The sequence below is a fragment of the Bradysia coprophila genome, chromosome II (genome assembly GCF_014529535.1).
Source record: "Bradysia coprophila strain Holo2 chromosome II, BU_Bcop_v1, whole genome shotgun sequence".
In the NCBI taxonomy this organism is placed as follows: domain Eukaryota; kingdom Metazoa; phylum Arthropoda; class Insecta; order Diptera; family Sciaridae; genus Bradysia; species Bradysia coprophila.
Window position 1 is genome coordinate 12,917,464 of NC_050735.1, and position 22,160 is coordinate 12,939,623.

At 37.3% G+C, this 22,160-nt stretch overlaps 4 protein-coding genes across 5 annotated transcripts in view; 2 read left to right on the forward strand and 2 right to left on the reverse strand.

The window, feature by feature from the left end:
- The window catches only part of LOC119074017 (HEAT repeat-containing protein 5B), a 28,794-nt gene extending 18,826 nt beyond the window's left edge, over positions 1 to 9,968 (reverse strand). Inside the window, exon 1 of the mRNA XM_037179996.1 lies at positions 9,949 to 9,968. The gene's annotated coding sequence lies outside the window, so the exon portion shown is untranslated. The remainder of the gene's footprint in view (positions 1 to 9,948) is intronic.
- On the forward strand, positions 216 to 14,260 carry LOC119074060 (ralA-binding protein 1). 2 transcript variants are annotated; one of them, XM_037180013.1, is made up of 8 exons: positions 216 to 423; positions 499 to 634; positions 699 to 934; positions 1,001 to 1,262; positions 1,333 to 1,638; positions 11,761 to 11,941; positions 13,506 to 13,685; positions 13,742 to 14,260. In XM_037180013.1, exons 1-8 carry the CDS (start codon positions 327 to 329, stop codon positions 14,201 to 14,203), a joined length of 1,860 nt encoding a protein of 619 aa, XP_037035908.1. In that variant the 5' UTR covers positions 216 to 326; the 3' UTR covers positions 14,204 to 14,260. The 2 variants fall into 2 exon arrangements, with proteins under 2 accessions (XP_037035908.1, XP_037035910.1); XM_037180015.1 differs by having other exon boundaries at positions 217 to 423; positions 702 to 934.
- Positions 5,241 to 7,062, forward strand: LOC119074078 (cytochrome P450 3A11-like). The gene is made up of 3 exons (XM_037180029.1): positions 5,241 to 5,625; positions 5,705 to 6,759; positions 6,821 to 7,062. The coding sequence occupies exons 1-3, from the start codon at positions 5,320 to 5,322 to the stop codon at positions 7,005 to 7,007; spliced, it is 1,548 nt and encodes a 515-aa protein (XP_037035924.1). The 5' UTR covers positions 5,241 to 5,319; the 3' UTR covers positions 7,008 to 7,062.
- Positions 14,261 to 17,518: 3,258 nt separating the features above from the next.
- LOC119074099 (armadillo repeat-containing protein 8-like) lies at positions 17,519 to 21,935 on the reverse strand. The gene is made up of 13 exons (XM_037180068.1): positions 21,560 to 21,935; positions 21,054 to 21,267; positions 20,778 to 20,984; positions 20,477 to 20,708; positions 20,096 to 20,181; positions 19,867 to 20,018; positions 19,588 to 19,806; positions 19,455 to 19,526; positions 19,169 to 19,396; positions 18,920 to 19,102; positions 18,700 to 18,843; positions 17,816 to 17,979; positions 17,519 to 17,747 (listed from the first exon to the last, which is right to left on the reverse strand). The coding sequence occupies exons 1-13, from the start codon at positions 21,581 to 21,583 to the stop codon at positions 17,699 to 17,701; spliced, it is 1,974 nt and encodes a 657-aa protein (XP_037035963.1). The 5' UTR covers positions 21,584 to 21,935; the 3' UTR covers positions 17,519 to 17,698.
- Between the last annotated feature and the right edge of the window lie 225 nt (positions 21,936 to 22,160).

Genomic DNA, 22,160 nt, shown 5'->3' on the forward strand with positions numbered 1-22,160 from the left:
TGGTGATTTAAACAAACTCACCTCTCATGAGAGGTGAGTTTGTTTATATGAAATCGCCATGTCCTCCGGTTTGTATGAACAGACCATACCTGGTTTATACTTTCATTGATCTGCGTGACTCCGGTGACTCCCCAAAGTGTACAGCCTTGGTTTTTATGACATTAAACTTTTACTCTGGTGTACTTTTGAACGTTGCTTGAAAGCAAGACGGCTGTACAACATTAATTGATTTTGACAGTTTTTACTACCCGCAATAACAAACATCTCAGTTTTTGTTTAAATAAATAAAAGTTACAAAGTAAATACATTCAATTGTGATATACAAAATGGACTTTGACAGTCCCGATCCCGACGTAGAAAAAGAATTTCCCGGCTTATATGGATCAGATTCGGGTGGAAGTCGAAAAAGAGATGATGAAGATTGTGAGAATTGTGACTCAATTTCTGGTTTCTCTTTTGTGTTGTACTTAACACCCTTTTCGTTAAACCATATTCTAGTTAGTGAAGGTGACCATGAGAAGATTAGCAAAAAAGAAATACTTTTGGGACGACGGAAAGAGAAAAAAGATAAGAAGGACAAGGGTTACGCTGCCTTAGATGGTGAAAGTTCACAAGAGGAGGACCTAGATACGAAGTAAGTTTTTAACAATTTCACTTCACTTTCGATCGGATTTTAATGCTTTGTTTCCTTGTGCAAGAAGTCCGTCTAAGTCAATTAAGAAGTCGAAAGCATTCAAATTTCCATCAAAAAGCAAAGAGAAACGGGAAAAATCTCGAGAAAAAGTCGAAGTGAAGGAGAAAGATTGTAGCGACGTCAAGGACAAGAAAAAGGACAAAGAAAAGAAGGAGAAAAAGGAAAAATCAAAAGAAAAAGAGAAAAAGGACAAAAAGTCGAAACAATCCAGCGTCAACGAGGAAATCTTAGAGCTGGGTGGTAAGTGCGCGGGACATTGTAACACATCTGTTGGGATATTAAATTTTCATTTACTCCTTCGTCAAGATGCACAACCAATATTCGGCGTATCCATTGGGTTGTCTGTCCAGCGAAATCGTTGTCATGATGACGTGCCATTACCGTTAGTTGTTCGGGATTGTATCGACTATCTGCAGGAGCACGGTTTGTCTAGTGATCAAATTTACAAAGGCGATGCAATCAAAACAAGGGTCCAGCATTTGAAAGCGCTTTACAACAACAGAGAGACGAGCAGTATAGACGACTTTGATGTGGTCACCGCATGTTCTCTTTTGAAACTGTTTTTCAAGTAAGTTCCTCTATTGTTGGAACGTTTGAACTGTGTGACAGTAACGAGACAAACTATTTTTTGTTTTCAGGGAACTTCCTGAACCGATACTAACCACAGATCTAACTAGCCGATTTGAAGAAGCCGCATCTTTGCCAGTCGGCCAGCAAGATCGTGAATTGAATAATCTCATCAATCAACTGCCCACTGCGAACAGAACGTTATTATCGTGGATGGTGATGCATCTGGATGCAGTTACGCAGCACGAAAAAGCGAACAAAATGAGCGTACAGAATGTGGCAATATTGTTGGGTCCAACAATGCAGATGACACCACGTTTGCTATCGGCTATATTGAGTCATTGCAAGCGCCTGTTCGGCGACACTGTTTTAGACAAGTGAGTACGATCCTTTAAATGTAAAGTTCACTTGTAGAATATTGTAGTTTCTCTATATATCAATGAGCTCGAACTAGTAAACCGCACTAGTTTTCCGAAGCATATTATATTTGCTGTAGTAGAGAACCTATTCAAGATTAAACATCCAGACCTATCAGGCTCAGGATTCGATCTATTGTCCGTATCATATTAGATGAAATGAATTCGACCTCTTTCAAGCCTTAGATCACAATACTTATTGATCAAAATATTGACCTCTCAAATATGTCGAAGAAAGTCAGAAATCCTTCAAACTGAGAGCCTCTAAGCCACTATGAATCTCTCTTTGTTTTAATTAATAAAAGATTGAGCAACAGCAAAGAAAAGTCAGGAGAGGTAGAAGCGGTAGAAGTGAATGTATGATGCTAACATGCTATATAAAATCAGGAATGTTCATTCAACACTTTATTGATTTCTATAATAAAAATGGCTTGACCTGAACCTTTAAAGGTGTGAATGGGTGCTTCATCCACGTTCCTAAATGTTCGGCAATTTTTTTTTTCAATTTCCTGCGCTTCGTCAACCTGTTTTTCCATTCTCTAACGCGCGAACCTTTCATATCAATTTTGATTATACCTAATGTCAATCAAATTTGCAGCTGTTTTAGCAGCTGGACTATTCTTTATACATAGCCTTATTGAGGGAATGTGTTTTCTTGAATTTTCTCGAACTTTTTTGAAAATACAGAAAATTCGAGCAGTTTGAGCAGAAAATTATCTTTTTAGTTTTGAGAATAAGTTTTGCTCAGATAACATCAGCCACGATAGTATTTGAGACAAACTCTATTTTCTTTGTTGATGATTAAACGTCAACATATAACAGAAAGTAAAACACCACAAATAATAGGGAGATTACGATTTTTACCTATAGTTCTAAGTTGACACACAACTTGAAAATTACAAGTTTAATCTCCAGTCATACGGAATAGTTCAGCTAAATTGTGACATTCCGAGCTATTTTTATTAAATCTGAACCGATTTTGGTAAAAAAAAGTCTCTGTGAGCTTAGTTTGAGCCCCACATGAGCCAAAAGATGAGGTAATCGTCGCATCTATCTCGATTCTAAACAACTTTTCGAGTGATTATAATCAGAACGATAGTTTTTGTGTGGGGTAACAGCATTCGGTTTCGAAAAGTTTTTTATAGCTGGGTACCATAAAACAACTTTTATGATCATGCCTTCCTGAGATTTTGGAATATCGACCTCATATAGATCTCAAACTGTGCGTCTTACGCGGTTGCAGAGGAAACAAATTACTGAAATCAGTACAGATTTGGGAAAAGTATCTCGAAATGTCAGAAATGTGTTGCGAACTGCTTAATCGGCAGGTTTACAACTTAAAAAAACTGATTAAAATAGTAGAACATCTTTTGCTGAGGATAAGAAAAATGGCAGTTTGATTGCCAGTATAATGGAGAAGTTAAATACAATTTTCCAATAGTTCAGTTGACAACTTTGAAATAAGTGACGTATTCCGTTTCAGCTGATCCCACTCATACAATCAAATATGGTTTTACGCCTTTAAACGGTTTTACCATTACCACACGAATGCGTGTACTTTGTTCACCCCTATAAACAAGCATTAGCAAATTTGTTTATATTTTTGCAACGTCAAATAGCTTCCAAATTTTCAAATGTATACGATTGCAGAGTGGATCAGCTGCAAAACAGCTGAAACAAAATGCATGTCTTATTTGAAAGTCACAGGTTTTTTGTTTCTGTCACAGAGGTTAACTCCAACATAATTAAGCTCGATCATCAATTAGCGCAACGATTTCAAGATGTATTTTAATTGTTTGATAGGATGATCCGAATATATGACCAGACAGTATGCAAATTAAATAGTCAAGTAATTATCATTAAATCAGTTTCGTATGCACATTTTTATAATTAATAATCTAATTGTTAGTTCATGATTGAACATGCTACTCATCTCGTCTATTGTGTGTGTATGCAATGAATTATGTTATTTTATCCGTCCACTAGAAAATTTCCATTTTATTCCCTGTTAAGTCAAGGGTCATATATCATAAAATACGTTCACTATGATCGATTTTGTAAAATGTACCTGAAAATGTATGAAATGTTAGCAAAAAACGGAAAATACTGAAATGTATGAAACGCTTGATAGCACGATAACTTGAGTATTTCTGAAGTAATTCCAAAAAATATTGTTCGGAATGAGGCGAAACCTATAACATTGGTGATGAAGTGAGCATTGTAAATGTAAGAGTGCACTAGTTTGTGCTAAAGCCCATTGTAAAAGTAAACATTCTGTGAGCTTATCACTGGTCGGTTCTGTCGGGGCTACAGTTAGCATTGTACAATTAAGAATCCCGTGTGTTTATCACTGGTCATTGCTAACTTTCCTCATTTCAATAAAAAAAATCAATTTATTTTAATTTCCCTAAATTTAAAAAGGCAGTCAAGGGACCCGACCCACAAACAGTGGGGCCTAGTAATTTTATACTGCAATCTAACGGTGATTTACACAGTAAAGCGGTTTGCATAACCAGCTTAAGAAGACAAGCAGTTTCCAAATTACTTTAATTCCCTTGACTGTAAGTCATGGGTTTTACAAAAGAAAATACACCGTACGTAACACGTTCACTATGATTAAAATTGTATGGAAATGTGATGATAAAACGTTAAATGTTAAAATTTTGTGCCCTTTGTGCCCTTGAGTAAATCTCAACCGATTTTCAAAAACTTTTTTTTAATCGACGAAGTATTGAAATCCCTAGGTCAAGTTCGAAAATGGGCGGTATCGTTTCAACCATCAGGTAGTAGTTCTCGAAAGAAGCCTTTTCTTCAATTTCCGTCAATTTTTTCCAGGGACATTTTATATACAAAGTTTCAAAGATTATTAAGTGAAACTAAACAGAATTAAATCATCGATGAGAGATTTATTAGACCGTTCTACTAGTTCTTCTTCTAAATGCCTTTTTGTGGCCATCAACGAACAAAGTTAAATTTCATTGAAATAAATCAATAAATCATTGCCAATGAAAATACTATTGAGAAGCTCAGACAAACAGTCAAGGGATCTGACCCACTCAACAGGTGGGACCTAGTTACTTAAAAATTAATTTAAATTACTCGCGCAAAAAAAATAATTTCTTGTTAGGGGTCATTCACAAAGAAAGCACGCTTCAGAGATGAAGAGGCGGTTTTTAGACAAAAGCGTATATTTTCGAAAAAAAATAATTAAAAACATTTTTGAGTGTAACTGGGAAGGTGGTCGAAAATTCCTCATTTTTAGCATGCGCACTTTATGAATGGGCCCTTATATAATCTTGAGTTGATTAATGATTAATATTATAGTTCTCAACAACGCAACGGTGCATAATAAGTAAATTACACCCAATTAAATACCTTTTAGGCACCAGGATGTGTTGATTGGCAGTAGAGGCCGCATGCGTTCACAAATGACTTTTTACTCTATAATGGAAGCAAGATTGACGCGCAATGTTTATGAACAGTTGTTAGTCTAAGAGAAAATGTGAATTTTTCTTGAAAATACTTGCCAATGATTGTATATATTATACTAGTCATTTAATAATAAGTTCAGTTTGCCGCTCGGTTCGTTACGTGTAATAGCTGCTTAAGCTTAACATCTGAAAGTAATATCATTTGTGCAACATGTTGATTTTAACTTTGGCGTTTGTTCTGCTGTTTGTTTTGTTTTACCAGCGGCAACGACAATTGACAATATTTAAAAGATTGCGCATTCCCGGTCCGGAACCAAATTTTTTTTTGGGTAATTTAATTGATATTAGTCGTGAAGGGTCCTACTCTATATTTCCCAAGTGGAGTAAGAAATATGGACCTATCGTCGGATTCTTTTTTGGCGGGCGACCTCAAATATTGGTCAGCGACATTGAATTGATTCGTTCTGTGTTGATTAAAGATTTCCACAAATTCACCGATAGAAATCAGGTCATACCGGTAAATACATATCAGTTCAATGAACAAATTCAATTCTAGAAGAATTGGTTAACATATAACTTTGATTTTACTATAAAAGGGCGGTATTCATCCGGTTCCAGTATTAAAAAATATGATTATTTGGTCTAATTACAACGCTTGGAAAAATATACGTGCCGCGATAACACCATCGTTTTCACCCTCTAAACTGAAAGCTATGGAGCCATTGATTATGGAGTCAATAGACAAATTCGTCAGCAAAATTGGTGATAAGGCGAACAGTGGCGAAGAGTTAAATTTGAAGTCTTTGATTTATGAGTTCATGTTTTCCTGTTCGACTAAATGCGTTTTTGGGCTTGATCTTAAATTAAAACATGAAACTAAAAACTTCTTCGAAGCTTCTAGTCCACGCTTTGATAGATCAATATTAGCAAGCATAATGATCCTGTATCCACCGCTGTCATTTATAGCTTATCCGCTGAGGGTTTTGTGGGAACAATTTCGGTTTTATATGCTGTGGTCACCAGAAGGCTTTGTCTACGATTTCACAAAAAAGATAATCCAAAAACGAAATGTTACAAAAATTCAGTCTGTTGATTTTTTGCAATTATTGATGAAAACAAAGAGAATTAAGGCATCTGGTCATACGGATTTAGAGATGACATCCTTAGATGTTAAGTCAAATAATAATTTAATGAGCCGAGTATTGCATGGTGAAAATGTGTCAAACGAAGAGATTGTGACAAATGCAATGGTTCTTCTTCTCGCTTCTTATGAAACAACAGCAGTAACTTTTCAATTTTGTTTGCACAATTTGGTGAATCATCAAAACATTCAAGAAGAATTGAGAACTCAACTTCGAAAAGCTGTGGACAATGGAACCGTCAGTTTATCTACTGTTTCTAAAGTCCCACTGCTCAATCGCATAGTCATGGAGACGCTTAGGATGTTTCCACCGGCATCACCGTTTGTGACAAGAGTAGCCAATGAGAATTACGAATATCAAGGTACAGTCATACCGAAAGGAATGCCCGTAAGTATAGCCGTTTCTTCAATCCACAATGATCCGACATTGTGGCCAGATCCCGAAGAATTTCGACCGGAAAGATTTGAAAGTTCTTTCGATAAAATGTCGTATTTGGCATTTGGCATTGGGTAAGTGGAGTGCTCCGTATTGGTTTCAACTTTCTTTAATATTTTTTGTCCATTTACCAAGACCAAAAAATTGCCTTGGATTGCGATTTGCTTATATGGAGCTTCAATTGACTATCGCAAAACTAATCTTGATGTATCGATTGGAACCTGGACCATCAACGGAAAAAAAGATTGAGACTAAGGAATTGTACGCAACTTTATCACCGAAGAATGGTGTATTCTGTAAATTAACTAAACTCGAAGAATAAATTTGCTTCTAAATGACGTTGGAACAGGCATCACAAAGCAAAGCAATCTTTGAAATCTTCTTTAAAAACAAGCTAGATGCTAGATGTTAGAAAAATTATCTACCGAGTTTTTGTTGACCAATCGAATGTTTTACAATGAGGTACAAAGGTAAAAAAAATCATTTGAACTGATGGGCATTCAGATGGCGAATAAATAAAACCGCGTAAAATACTCTTCAACTTCCTTCGTCGAATTTGTCTTAGTTTTTCAAGTTATTTCTTGGTTTTTGTGGTTTGTTTGTTTTTAAAGTTGTTCACAGTTGGGTCCTATTGTTTTCGCGAGCGATTATTGTTTTTCCTGAATAAAATTACGACGGTGAAACGGGACGGTTACCAACATTTTTGCTCGGCAAGTTGTAAAATGGAATTCATGGAACTCATGAATTTGAGGAAAAATGCCGAGAAATAGAGGCCGAATGTCAATGCGGAAACTAACAGGAGGGATATCAAACGGACCTGCATCCAGGTCAACCAGTGAAACTCGATGATGAACGAAGGCTCTGGACCTGGTGTCAATGTGTCTCACAATTTTTTCTTTATCATATTTCTTATAAGGAATATATATACGCTGTTGGTTTGGATGTGCCGCTTTCCCAGTTTTTTTTAATCAGATCCTTAACTGATAATCAGGTACGATTAGAAGCCCCAGTCTTGTTTTCGCTCTTCATACGTGTGCAAGTGCAATTGGTTTGCAATTGTTCGTGATTGCTCTAGTGTCCTCTTCTTTCCGTGATGTTGCTCAATCCAAGCTGCAGTTTGTTGTAGGTTTTAATTGTTGTCGACGTCTGTCAAGTCAAAGTTGTGATTCGTTAACCTTCAGTTTTCCTATAGCGTTTCTTGAAGGGTACATTTGCCTCGTTTGGAGAAAATATTCTTTAGGTAACGTTAAAGAGTTTAGCTGCCTCTGCATTTCTTGCGCGTTTCCTAAAAGGAGCGTATCCTTTGCACGTATGTGTCGTTATTTACGTGGTGTGACCAACACATATGGAGCGTATTACGAATCGTTGAAAAGAGCGTTCCCATTTCGCGGTGTCTGTCGGAATAACAGGTAGTTCATTTGATTCCAGTTTTTCTCGGGCGTTTCTTGACAGGAGCATTCTCGTTTCTTTGACTAGCGATAGTGTAAACGAGTTTTTTTTTTTTTAATTTGGCTGTGTTGTCTTCCGCTAAAGATCTTATCTGATCTTAATGTTATCTCTCCTGTTTCACGCGCTAATAGCTTATTGGAGGAAGCTTTTTCGAATGATACGAAAATCAAAAGAATGATTACCAACAACGTGTGAAAATGGTCCTACGATGAAATATCGGTGAGTCTGAATGTACGGGTAGGACAAGATGAAACAAGTACAAACACAAGAAGTAAAATGTCCAACGAATGTAATTCCGACACAGTGCCGGACTCGTCCTATGGGCGTTCGGGCGATTCCCGAATGGCCTTTTAATTTTTTTATGGATAAATGACAATGAATGAAAAATGTCTTCATACAACACCCGAAGGGCTTTTTTGAGTCAATCCGGCACTGTTCCGACACCAGATAACGTATGTGCCAGTAAGCAGATAATTGATATTGAACGAAGAACGATAATGTTATCAAATTAGTTAGTCCGTCCACATAGATCGAACGACGGTGGTTGAGTTAGTTGCCTTGGTTCATCCTTGGTATATAAGTCAAAGTAATGCAAGTAGTGGCCCCATCACTGACAAAGTTCATCGTACCAAAGGCTCTATACCAGGCAAAAGTTGACCGATTTTTAAACGTTGGATTCGTTCCTTACATCCGCCGTTTATACAATGACAACAAATGAATGAAGGTGATATGGATTTTTATTGTGCGCGAAATTTTTGAAAACGCAAATGATTTTTGTGGAATTTTTTTTTTTTTTAATTTTTTTTAAGGTATTTCAGGTTTTAGGTATTTAGGGTGATCAAATATATATCACTCACGTCCTCACGTCCGATAATCTCATGGATTCATGCTCCCACAGGGGCAAGTTTGTTTTTACAAAAGTCAAGTCGCGTTATTGCGCAAAAAAACATAGCTAACGCCGACCCGTACGAAACACCTATTCGTATCAAAAGCCTTTAGTGTGAAACTCTTTATATCTTCTTCTTGATACTCTTCTCCACTGAAAAGCTATTTGCCCTTTAAAATCACTTACATTATCCATTCTTTTTCTTGTTATCATACACAAATAAATTGCCGGAGGCAATATAAACAAACGTATGCGTAAACCTATAAGACCCCAGTACTTCGTACGGTTCTAAAAACTGTTACTAATATTTGCTCAACGAAACAGATAGCCAGATTTATTTTACGTAAATTTCAGTTGAAACGATAACAATTGTAAATTAACTATAGCGAATACAGCGAAAAAGCGCCTGTAACATCAAAGAATTTTCAAGAATTTAAGAGTCAATTCGCCAAAACTTCGAACAGCTTATATGGAATCGGGATTCAAGCCGACTGCGATCCGATCGAGGTATGGCTCAAATGAATCGTCGTTCAATTCTGAGAATATCGTGGAACATGTTTTTTTCCCGAAAAAACTTTGTTGGGCTGTCATGGCCCTTAGAAAAATTTTCTCCGAAGTGGTCGCGAAAATCGTTTTTTATTAATTACTCCAACATGCGAAATGTGAATAATGTCAAATTGTGCACGTTTATGAAGGTCAATGAGCTGAAGCTGAATATTATTGATTAATATTATTTAAAAAAGTTGTTCCACGATATTCTCAGAATTGAACGACGATTCATTTGAGCCATACCTCGATCGGATCGCCATCGGCTTGAATCCCGAATGTTCGAAGTTTTGGCGAATTCACTCTTAATTCCCTTAAAATAGGCCCTCGTTCAACGTCAACATCTCTCAGATTCACTTATCACATAACACACTTTACTTACCTGCTTCCAAATTGTTCGTAAGTATTTTATTAGTGAAAAAGCTTTCTTCATTTACTTCCTTTTAAACTGCTAAAGCTGCATTTCAAAACTGTAAAACTCAGTATTATCGGAAACCGGTTTCCAATACCGACTTTGCTCATAAATAGTCTAATCTGCATTCTAATGCACTTTTTCAGACCCGATAATAATTTTATGTGATTAGCATTGAGAATAGTGCACGCGATCAACTTCTATTTCTTTCGCACCGACAATACCTGTTCGCAGTGGAATGTTAAATGTTTGTGATACATTGCGCAAAAAAAAACTGTTACTAATATTTGCTCAACGAAACAGATAGCCAGATTTATTTTACGTAAATTTCAGTTGAAACGATAACAATTGTAAATTAACTATAGCGAATACAGCGAAAAAGCGCCTGTAACATCAAAGAATTTTCAAGAATTTAAGAGTCAATTCGCCAAAACTTCGAACAGCTTATATGGAATCGGGATTCAAGCCGACTGCGATCCGATCGAGGTATGGCTCAAATGAATCGTCGTTCAATTCTGAGAATATCGTGGAACATGTTTTTTTCCCGAAAAAACTTTGTTGGGCTGTCATGGCCCTTAGAAAAATTTTCTCCGAAGTGGTCGCGAAAATCGTTTTTTATTAATTACTCCAACATGCGAAATGTGAATAATGTCAAATTGTGCACGTTTATGAAGGTCAATGAGCTGAAGCTGAATATTATTGATTAATATTATTTAAAAAAGTTGTTCCACGATATTCTCAGAATTGAACGACGATTCATTTGAGCCATACCTCGATCGGATCGCCATCGGCTTGAATCCCGAATGTTCGAAGTTTTGGCGAATTCACTCTTAATTCCCTTAAAATAGGCCCTCGTTCAACGTCAACATCTCTCAGATTCACTTATCACATAACACACTTTACTTACCTGCTTCCAAATTGTTCGTAAGTATTTTATTAGTGAAAAAGCTTTCTTCATTTACTTCCTTTTAAACTGCTAAAGCTGCATTTCAAAACTGTAAAACTCAGTATTATCGGAAACCGGTTTCCAATACCGACTTTGCTCATAAATAGTCTAATCTGCATTCTAATGCACTTTTTCAGACCCGATAATAATTTTATGTGATTAGCATTGAGAATAGTGCACGCGATCAACTTCTATTTCTTTCGCACCGACAATACCTGTTCGCAGTGGAATGTTAAATGTTTGTGATACATTGCGCAAAAAAAAACTGTTACTAATATTTGCTCAACGAAACAGATAAGCAGATTTATTTTACGTAAATTTCAGTTGAAATAATAACAATTGTAAATTGTTTTTTCATTACGACGACATCACAATGCAATGCAACCGAACAGTTTCTACATATCTCAGTTTTAATATACACATTAAAATACTTATAACCAGAGCTTATGAGTTTAGTATACCTTTCGTCGCGTACCTACGAAATATTTTAATAAACAATAAACCAGCATAGAGAGGTTCTTTTTTATTGTTGACTCAAGTGTTTTGACTTTCGGTCGGTTTACAAAAAATATATTTCACTGTTTATACAAATTGGAAACGCACGAATAAAATAGGTTCCAGCGAGTTCAGAATTTTATTCGTAAACATTTCATCTTCATAATTATATTGGACAATGTCGTGCAATCTGTGGAAATTATCTCGATCGTTTTCGAAAAGGTTAACAAAAAAATAGTAGAAAAAAACAACCGATACCGGCGGTGTCTCATTTCTAATTTATTGCGAAAATTGAAATGTCTGTCGGTGCTTATCAATTCAAATACATTTCTGTTTTGTAGATATGTGCCGCCGATAACGTCAACCAGCCCAATACCAGAAACACCAGATGAAATTAATGCAGAGCTACGGAAACAAGACAGTTTGCTGAATCAGATTCATGCCGAAATGAATGCTGGATTTGTCACAAAGAAAAGGGAAGAACAACTCTGGGAAGTGCAGCGAATTATAACACAATTGAAGGTAGGTGTTTAGATGATTGCGGTGTTGTGTTTGGAGGATATGTTACTGGTCTAGTAGATTCGGATAAAATGATTCGATAAGTTCAATCCGTCATTTGTGTGACAGTAGTGCCATTGGTGCTTCCGCATTCACCTCTCCACCCATAAATTTGAAAAAAAATATGTTGATCCTTGAGAATACTTTTCCGAGGCAGTGTCATAAAGTGAAAAGTACCTGATTAGCGCTTGGTTTCACCTTTTTTTGGTGTTAATTGAATTTTCATCGAATTTTCGAATATCGATGGAACTGATACTAGATTTTGTTGAAAATGTTGACTATGGTGACTGAATCAAAACTTGCACCAGGGAAATACCCATTGGTATAATTTATTTGAAATTTTATCGAGAAAAATGGGGGAGTGTCACAACTATTTCAGTTCCAATATTATATGACATTGATCGGGTTTAATGTATTCGATACGAACATGAGAGAAAACTATCAATTTTGTCAATGATTGAAGGCTAAGTCTTTATAACTCTATTAAATGTAACGACAAGTCTGCGTGGGTGACGAGGGTCGACCTAGTGTATATATCACACATCGTAGAAATTTCAAATTGATGACAAAATTAAGGGCCAATTAAAATAATGAATTTTAAAAATAATATTTTCATTGGCAGGTGTACCTGGCAATTTTTTTTTTTAATTTTCGACTTGTCCAATAGCCTTACTCACGCTAAAAAAAATTTGGTTCAGATCCTTTGGAGGAATGTCGATTTCGTTTCATTATCGGACACTAAACAATTCGCTAGAACATCATAATTGACAAAGAATTGTTTCTGAGTCGAGCAACGCAATCGCATGCGTTTCTATGCGTTGTCATGTAAACTTTAAATGCGTTGCGCGACTCAGAAACAATTTTTTGTCAATTATGATGTTCTAGAGAATTGTGTTGTGTCCGATAAAACGAAATCGACATTCCTCCGAGAGATATGAACCAAATTTTTTTAACGTGAGTAGGGCTAATGCCCAAGAAAATTTTTTGTTTTTCAATTTACACGCGAACCATGGGTAGCCGGGCGATGCCGGAAGGGTTTTTTCGATTCTTGTATGTATGAATGCCTGTTTACAAATTTTCTTCGTACAGCATCCGATTGACTTTTTCGAGCCAGTTCGGTGCTGGGACCAATTCCTTCATTTTGCCAACAATTTTGATTTTCTATGACAGCCGAGATTTACAATAGGCCTTTACTGATTAGGGTGCTTCTAGGGCTCAAAACAGTACGTCGTAGAAAAAAAAATCATGATGGGTACAGGACCGAACTGAAGTCGAAATGCTGGCGACACCTGATCGACCATTCCGGACCTGGTTGTGCAATAATATGGTATAGGTTTGAAGTCGGGCCTTATGATGTGATGAAAGTGTCTGGTCTCTGTGTTGTTATAGCAAGTTAGACTTTTCATTGTCTCACCCAAGCATTACGTTCGTGATTCCTCTATAATATTCTTTAAGTGTCACCACTAGAAACCGCCTACTCCCAGTCCTATGTTTTATATGCGAACTGACCTAACGTTTAATTTTGCAGAGAAAACTGCGTACTTTTGAAAAGAAAAACGATCCCGTTCATAAGAGCTTGGACGACACAACGGACGGTGAAATTCAATTGGAAATGCAAAAACCAAAATCAGTATGTTCAGATGATGAGTCTGTTAAGACAATAACAGTATTGCCTACGGAATCAAATGAAACCAAAACCACCGTTCAGGTAAGTCAGCCACCCTCATCCAACTCATTTAACGCAACCGACACACTTTTCTTCAGGTCACAACCAATAAAAGCAATACGATGGAGCGACCGGTTAAGCGGCTACAATCGTCAGAAAGTCATCCGAATTCCGATCAAATGTACGTGAATGAATCCGGTTTACTAATGTTACCGGAAAATCATCCCGAATTCGAAACACTCGTACGCCTTCAACTGGAAAATCTCGAGCTGGCTAAATGGAAGGCTCAACTTCAATCGCGTCTCATTGGCGAACGAAATGAAATGGTTTTGCTGCAAGAAATGTTAAAGAAATGTAATCTGGCGGTTGAACCGAATTTGAAAGAGGACGCTGTTAATGAATTGATATCGTCATCGGACGATGAAGTGGTAGTGTATCTGTTGAAGAAGAATTCGTTGCTGGAGAAGAAAAAGAATCTGTTGGGACGTGAAATTTATGACCAGCATGTTGAGCTCATTCAACTTCAGGTCGAATTGGCGGTAAGAACTTTAAAAGTTTAAATTAATTTTTTTTCATAATTTATGTAACAAAAGTGAAGTAAAACGGATCTGATTTCATTTGAAATGTTTACTTAATCAAGAGGCACTTAATGGCCAAGTTGGCAGAAACGAAAAAGTCTTATTACAAACCACTGCAACGTACAACGATAAAGTGATAGAACCAAAAGGTATATTTACATCACAAGGAGAGAAACCACGCAATGACAGACTGCGCGTGAATTTGTAAACCAGGAAAATCATTCTTACGTAACTGTGTGAGTTTGTGTTTGTTCCGAGGGGAAAGCTGCTCCGGAAAGTATTGGTGCACGGCCCAGAAAAATCACTATACAAATACATGTAAAGTCAAAGTCATTGGCTCAGCTCTATTCAACTTCGTCATACGCTTTCGGTTCTTGGGCTGTTAGTTCGTACTAGTAAAATTATTGACACTTCTAAAAGCCGATGGTTTCGTAACATGGCGCAAGTAAAAACAAATTCTCGTCAGTTTTAATAAGCACTTGTAACTTAGCAACTTCGGGCTATAGGGCGGCCGAGAGCGACGAGTAGATAAGTAATGACAGGCCGCAGAGAATGAATGACTCGTGGCTCTGTAGTGTTTTGGTCGAGGTGCAAGCAGGAAAGTCTTTTGTTTTGTAAATTATAAAGCGACTAGACCTGGATTGAATTCAATATCCGCCGGATATTATCCGACTGCTGGCTATGGTATGAGGCTAGCGATGAGGTCGGAAACCCACAGGAAAGTCATATGCTTCTATAAAATGTAGAGAATGCGACTAGACCTGGTAGTACCCGTTAGCAGGCTCTTTTGCTAGGCTTGCGACGTGGACTGGGCCTATTTTTGAGAGAATTCTGGCGAGTAAAGAAAATCAATTTTCTAAAAGTCAATTCCCTCAAATAGGCCTGTGTGTATGGGTTAGGTGGAGAAGAGGTCCTAAAAAGGGCTTCTAGATTTTAATGATGACTGGGTAGTACAAAGGGTCCGTACGTGACCTGTGTGCATTGATCAGAAATGATCAGCCCAAACTGACGAAATCTAAAAAAAAAAAAAACTTAGCAACTTAATAAGCTCGAGCGTACCTGTGATTCAATGAAATGATTCAAAACATTACGAAACTCTTCAATTGGAATTATCGCCGTTATGCCTTCGAACATATTCAACAGCTGCCAGCATAATTACAATCATGTGCTGGAAACGGTCCATTTGGTTTTTGTTCTCGACGAGACCGACCAGACCGACCTGAAAATCTTTACTTTGATTTTATGTAAAATTTGTGATAAAAAGGAATTAACCTGTTACAGACGGCTACGGCTGTCACCTGTTATCGACAACGACAGCAATAATAAACGACAAGCTCTGACTTATTAGGTCTTATATAGCAAAAAGATTGTTCGTAACAAATGAAGTAAAAGATTTCTGAAATTAATCCCTGAAAATCTTCGATCAAATGAAGTAATAGATCAGATTAGTAAAACTGTTAAAATGCTTGCCGTTTGTGATAAGTTAATAGCTCTCGACACACATGCGTACGACGCTAAATCATTTATGGAAAAGCGTTTTAAAGTTTGGGTAATTGTTCAGACTCACTACTTGTTTCACGCTACTAACACTGGATCGGATCCTTTTGTACGTATTTTCTGCTCTATCTGTGTAAATAACAAACTGAGCTCTTCCGTGAACATTGACTTGACATTGTTCACTGCATTTTTTACTAGAAATTGATTCGGCAAAATTTTAAAAAATTCCTAAAAATTCTTAGATTTTATAATTTTTAAGAATTTTGCGAATTTCAATAATTTTAAAGTGATTAACGCGAAACTGTTTTTTGTCATCAAAGTAAAATTATATCTGACAATGACCTTTTTGTCAGTTCGCTGCACACCAGTTCGCTGCGAGAGTTCACCAATTATGCAGATTTTGTAAATTGATGATCAATTTCTTCCGTTGATCGTCAATTATTACAAATTCGTTCGTTTTAATTTCAAATACAATATGAGGTGAAGTAAATGTTCCGCACAGAGCAAGAACGTTTTACACTGGATTTTATCATACCTCAAGTTACTTACTTTTAAGTGGAATCCACAGCATATTTTTGGTTCTGGCCTTTCAGTTGCTGGAATTCAGTATCCTCTTCTAACCAGACCTATTCTTCGTCAACGCTCTCCAATCATTTCCTCTTAGTCAGTGCTTTCATATCCGAATCAATGGCGTCTTTCCATCTCATTTTTGGTCTGCCTGGGCTTCCATTGGGATTTGTATTTAGCAGTTTAATTAGAGCACGACCGCTCTGCATTCTTCATAAATGACTATATCGGGCTATTCGTAAGGCTGAATGCTTCATGATTCAATCTTCTTCCTTAAGTGTAATCCCACTTTCACGCCTCCATTGACTGACGAATTCTTCATTCTTCTTTCAAGCACCCGAAGTGTTTGTTCATGTCGTTGGGTCATGCATCAAGCCTCCAAGCTGGACTGGCCATATCGGGTCTATTGAAATTCCTATTTTGGCGACTATTTCACATAATTCTGCGACTTTAGAAGCCCTGGCTTCGGATCTATAAGCTGCAATTGGTTGTACCAGCGTTCTGTATGGTCCTGAGATTGACTGCAGTTCCTTCTTGTACTTCGATCTGCAGTATAGTTCAGTTTCCTTTTATCAATTCGGCTGCTTTCCGATAGAACGAATATCGCTTTAAACTTTGACTGATTGAGGTATCTTCTCATGTTTTGTTTGCCATTTTATTCACCACCATTCTCTCTCCACTCTTTCCCCTTCGGATGTCGTCTTCTTAAAGCTGTCTTGATTCTATCTTCACAAATCTATAACTTGAAATCTTAGGATTAATTTAGACAAAATACCAGCTAAAATGTCGCAAGAATTTTATTGATCTGCTGTAAACTTTTAAACTTTTTTTTGTTGTTGTTTTTTTTGTTTTATAAATTTTTGTCTTTACAAATGAATTGAATTTTACGATTAAATCATTTAGGGAGCATCAGAAATTGATCTCCATCGGTCATTATTTCTATGTGTGTGTCTTTGATTTTGTAATGAATGGATTTGACATTATTTCAAGCATGCGAAACGAAAATGAAAATTTTCTATTTGATAATACGAGTATTTTGTTTCAACTTTTTTTTTGTGTGTGTTTCGATTGCGTTTCGGTTCTGATTTTTTTCTTCACATTATTCAATAAATTGATCGATTGATTGATTGAAGGAACGGCAATTTAAAAATAAAATAAAAAACAAAAAACAAAAACCAATAACAATTTTTTCCAAGTACTTCTCTCGGTTCACAGTTTCTCTCTCTCTCTCTCTCTCTCACTCTCTTTCTCTCATTACATTCATCATAATAATTTTGTTAATTTGCAATCATCGGGGGAAGTGTGTCGTCAATTAATTTTGCAGCACTGAGCCAGCGTTTATCGTACAATTTTTTCTATTATTCTTTCTTCTTCATTTTTCTTTTCTTTAAAATTCCTCATTTTACAAAAACTTTATGTGTAGCCAACCAGTCTTCGAATTAGACTTCGGACATTACTGACGCTACAACGAAGAAGAAAAGAGGATTTTTGGTTTCGATTTAATTGATTATGTAACGCAAAACATCATACTCTTCAGACAAATGGGTCGCCATACTTAAATAAGCTTCCAATTTGTCAACGGCTCCTAAATCGTTCAAGACCATCAATCGACGGGATGTGTTTAAATCATTTTTGTCTATGAGATTTTTGATGGCAATAACGGCTCCCTTTTGGAGTTTGCAGTCTTTGTGGGTCTGGAAGAGAAACAATGAACAACAAATTACAACAATGTTATGTGGGCATGGATTAGTGTTGACGGTGAATGGCAGGCGACGGACTCGGTAGTATGGACTTGATACTGGAGTGAAGTGAGAGTGAAAGAATATGTTATGAAACATTGACAGACAAGCCATGCAAGTGAAGTGTAGGTGATCAGGATGCCAGAGCAATATACAATATTGCATCACGAACCGGCAAATAAGCCCGGTTCTGTCGACCAGTACATATAAACTGTGAATATGAATCAGCATCAAGTTGACGTATCAGGCACTCCAGACCTACCGATTGAATTCTTTATTTTGTCCGAATTTGGACTTTCTGCGATGATGGTGTTATGACTACTCTCGTTAGGGTCCTAGTGGGTCCTTTTAAGTGCTTTTCGTATGGGTTAATGTAACGATTTAGCACAGGTTTTGAACCTTAGCCTTAGAAGGGACAGACATGCATGTTGGCTCCTATAAGGAGTTGAATAAGCTTTAAGATGGTTTCACACGTCCACGACGTTCGATAAAAGACGAACTAGTTTTTCGTGTCATTGCAATCAAATAAATGCCAACTACCCTCAGGTCTAGGAAAATTTGCTGATAAAATGAAGAGTAAATCGAAGATGCTAGTGATTGTTTTTACTGAGGTCTCAAAGGGGTGCTTGGGGTCTGATCAAATCAATTCAGAAACAAATGACTGATTGTACTTACGACAAAATCCAACACTTTCTTCAAAATACTTTCATCTTCCATAATATAGTCAGTGGAAATGGCTGCATGGGCAATATTGCCAATTATGCAAAGCGCTTGTTCTTTCACTTCCGACGAATGAGTGGAGTCCAGCACCAAACTAACCTGTAATCACAAAAAACATTTTTGACACCGAGCATGTTTCTCAATCTTCCCTAACAATTGGTCCGCCTCTTCTTACCGCTTGCATAAGTTGCGACGAATGTTTCTTCATTATGTTTTCAATGTCCATTGATTTGCTCAGCAAATTTCGTAGCAATCCTAACGTTTTCATTATGACCCGTGAATCGGAATCGCTCAGCAATTTCAATACTCGGTCCGTGCCTAACGTGTTTATGATTTTGTCTTTTATAATTTCGTCCGCCTGTAAATGAAGTAACTTGAAAGCGAACCATTCTTTTGCTTGGGCTGGCAATTTTTTTATAAAAACCTGAAAAGCCATATTCATCAGAGCCCAGCTCCCATTTAGTCGAAGCGCCGCGTCCGGACTTTTAGTTAGTTCGCAGAGTAGTTCACAACAGCCGGACTCAACCATTGGCTCTTTGGAAGGACTGAACTCCAGTAGTAAATTACAAATGGTTGATGTTACAACGGTCAACAGTTCATTCGATGGTGTTCCTTGCAATAATGTCATTAACGGTCGCCAGACTGAGTGGTCCTGTACAGGCGAATCAATTGAAATTTTCTACCTGTATTCGGAGGCTTTGATCACTTACTTGAAAAGTCGTTCGAAGTTGCTGTACAGATCTTGATAACGAGTGCAAACATCGAACGGCCGCTAGACGAACCTAAAACGAAACATTTTAGTTAGCAAAGATCCACCAAAATTTCTAAAAAAAATCAACTAACGTCTGCACTGGGATCTCCTAGTCCAAACAAAACTTCTTCCATTAGACCTTTCGTTTCAATGATACGTTTACGGATGTCTTCGTCATTCGCGCCTAACGACGCAAAACATCGAAAGGCACCGACGCGTGGAAGAGGCGACGATTTAATTTTCAGTAATTCAAATAACGAACTGATCAAATGATTGGATATTGCAGCTAGCCTTTGCAGTTCGGAATCGATCTGGAAAAAATTGCGTTGGTTGTTATGGCATATGCCAGCCAAACGAATGGATTACAGTACCTCTGCTAAGTAGGCAAGCGTTTCGGCGGCCGTTGCTCTAGTTTCTTCATCGAACTCATTTGTACAAAGTCGAGCAAGACATGGAAGCGTGCGATAAACTATTCGTGGATCGGTTGATGTCAGCGAATCAGAACGATGGATGTAGGTCAGACCTTCGTTTGTTGTGGGTGAAAAGAAAACGTGAAAATTAAACAAACTGAAAAATTTGAGGATTAGACATTGCAATTACATCTGGCGGCAGCTAACTGAATATCAGATAACTTAACCCGAGACAGTAGAGCGGTTAAAATGTCCGGTAATTGCTTGTTCTCATAGCTGAAAAATAAATAGAAATTTAGGCACACAAATCGGTCAGACAGATTAGGCCAAAGCAGAACACAAGTTTTGCGAGGTTCATGAGTCTGATTCTTGTCTTTCACGTTTTTTTTTTCATATTCCGTCATTCGAATGCGGCCTTTTGATTTTGCCATAATTTCTTAGTCCTTTGAACACTTGGTTCTTCGGAACTTTCGACCTATCAACATTTCGATCTTCTGATCTACTGATTATAGATTATTCGTTAAGAGGAATCAACGTCAATCGCTAGATGTTTAAAGCCCAAAACACTTACGTAAATCCGCACACAACATCCGAAACCGATCGATTTGTAAAACACATTGCGGCAAGACATTTTAAGGCGGGAATTTGTAGAATTGAATAGTCGGTTGTGATTAGCCTGGCCAGAAATGGAATCGCTCCGGTGTGACACAAAATCATTTGTTCGTTGAACGAGTGACACAACGGCACCAAAATATTCGCCACACAGGACTGACAATGAATGGAGTTGTCTGACGCTGCAATGCCTGGAGAGACAATTTTTGTTAATATTAATTACGAGTGGATTGCCTGACACTGCCGCTTGTCGATATTACCAATTATGTCTTTGAGGAAGTTGGTGTTTGTATTTATTTCGACGATCGGTGCAAGAGGATGCTGAAATATTGACCTGAGCACGGATAATGCAATTTCAACCAGTCGCTTGTCAGTGCTCGGATTTGAAACTATTGCCAGCATAATATCAACGATTCGACAGTCAATTAACGCACTAACATGAGACTCTGTTCCTTTAGCAAGTGATCCTGTGGGAGCAACACAACACATAATTGTCACACAATCGTTACACTATCTTGTTTGTGTTCTATATTCACCAATAACAATTGCTGCATCCAGTTTAACACTGAGTGGCACCTCGTCTAAGGTAATGAATGAAATTAATTTCGGCAAAAGTCCTTGTGATATGACCGATCCCTTTTGTTTATTGCTGCCAATAACTTGATTTTTCAACGTTATCAATGCGTCCTGTATTTCCACATAGTCAGCACTGTATAAAACATCCACATACGATCTAGAGTTTTCAACGTCCTGTAATCAAATAAGGGCATAAATTTGCATACAAAAATTTGATCGGTGGGTATAGTGAAACGGATCAAATCGACGCGAATGGCTATCATATCACTGGATAGTTCTGAACGTTCGTTATCGTACTAATTGAAACAAGCCTCAACGATGGTTGTTTGACCACGAAAATCAGTAATATTTTCGGATAAATTGTGAAAAATCCCAATTTAATGTCACATAACGTTTGAGGTTAAATAGGTTTGATTACGCGGGCTAAAATCCGCAAGCAATCATAAAATACCAAATTGATATTCACCATGAAGCAAGTAAATGGTTGCATCTTTGTTGTTATTTCTATTATTCGAAGATTTCACCGAATTGTGCAATTTTTTCGTAAATATTTTATTTGCGGCACGTCGAACACCTTTAATGTCAAATACATTTAATATATTGGCTCTAGTTCTCAATTGCGTCACCTGTCAGTAGCCCATACACAGGGAGTCGTTACTGTCGCTAAGAACGCCACACTTACATATCACGCACACCACAAAAAGCAAAACTTTTCAAAATTGACGCAATTTTGCTTGAGGCGCTTTTGTATTGAATAAATGTAAGGAAAAAAGAATTCAGCCATGAAGACAGTATGTTAGTACCACACTTTCAAAAAAAATCAAAAAAAGGTCATCATTGCACTCCGCCGCGACTCTAAGTTTGGGGATTTGGTATAAGGATTTTTATAAATTTTAGGAATTTTAAGGAGATTTGGGGTACAGGAGTTTGTGGAACCAAGGATCTGAAAGAACCGGTTAAGACCAAGGTTCTGAAAGAACAGGTTAAGACAACTCTGAGTTGATCACGAAGGCGGTGACACACAATTGCGACAACGGCTGCGAAGTTTATATGTAAAATGGAACTTA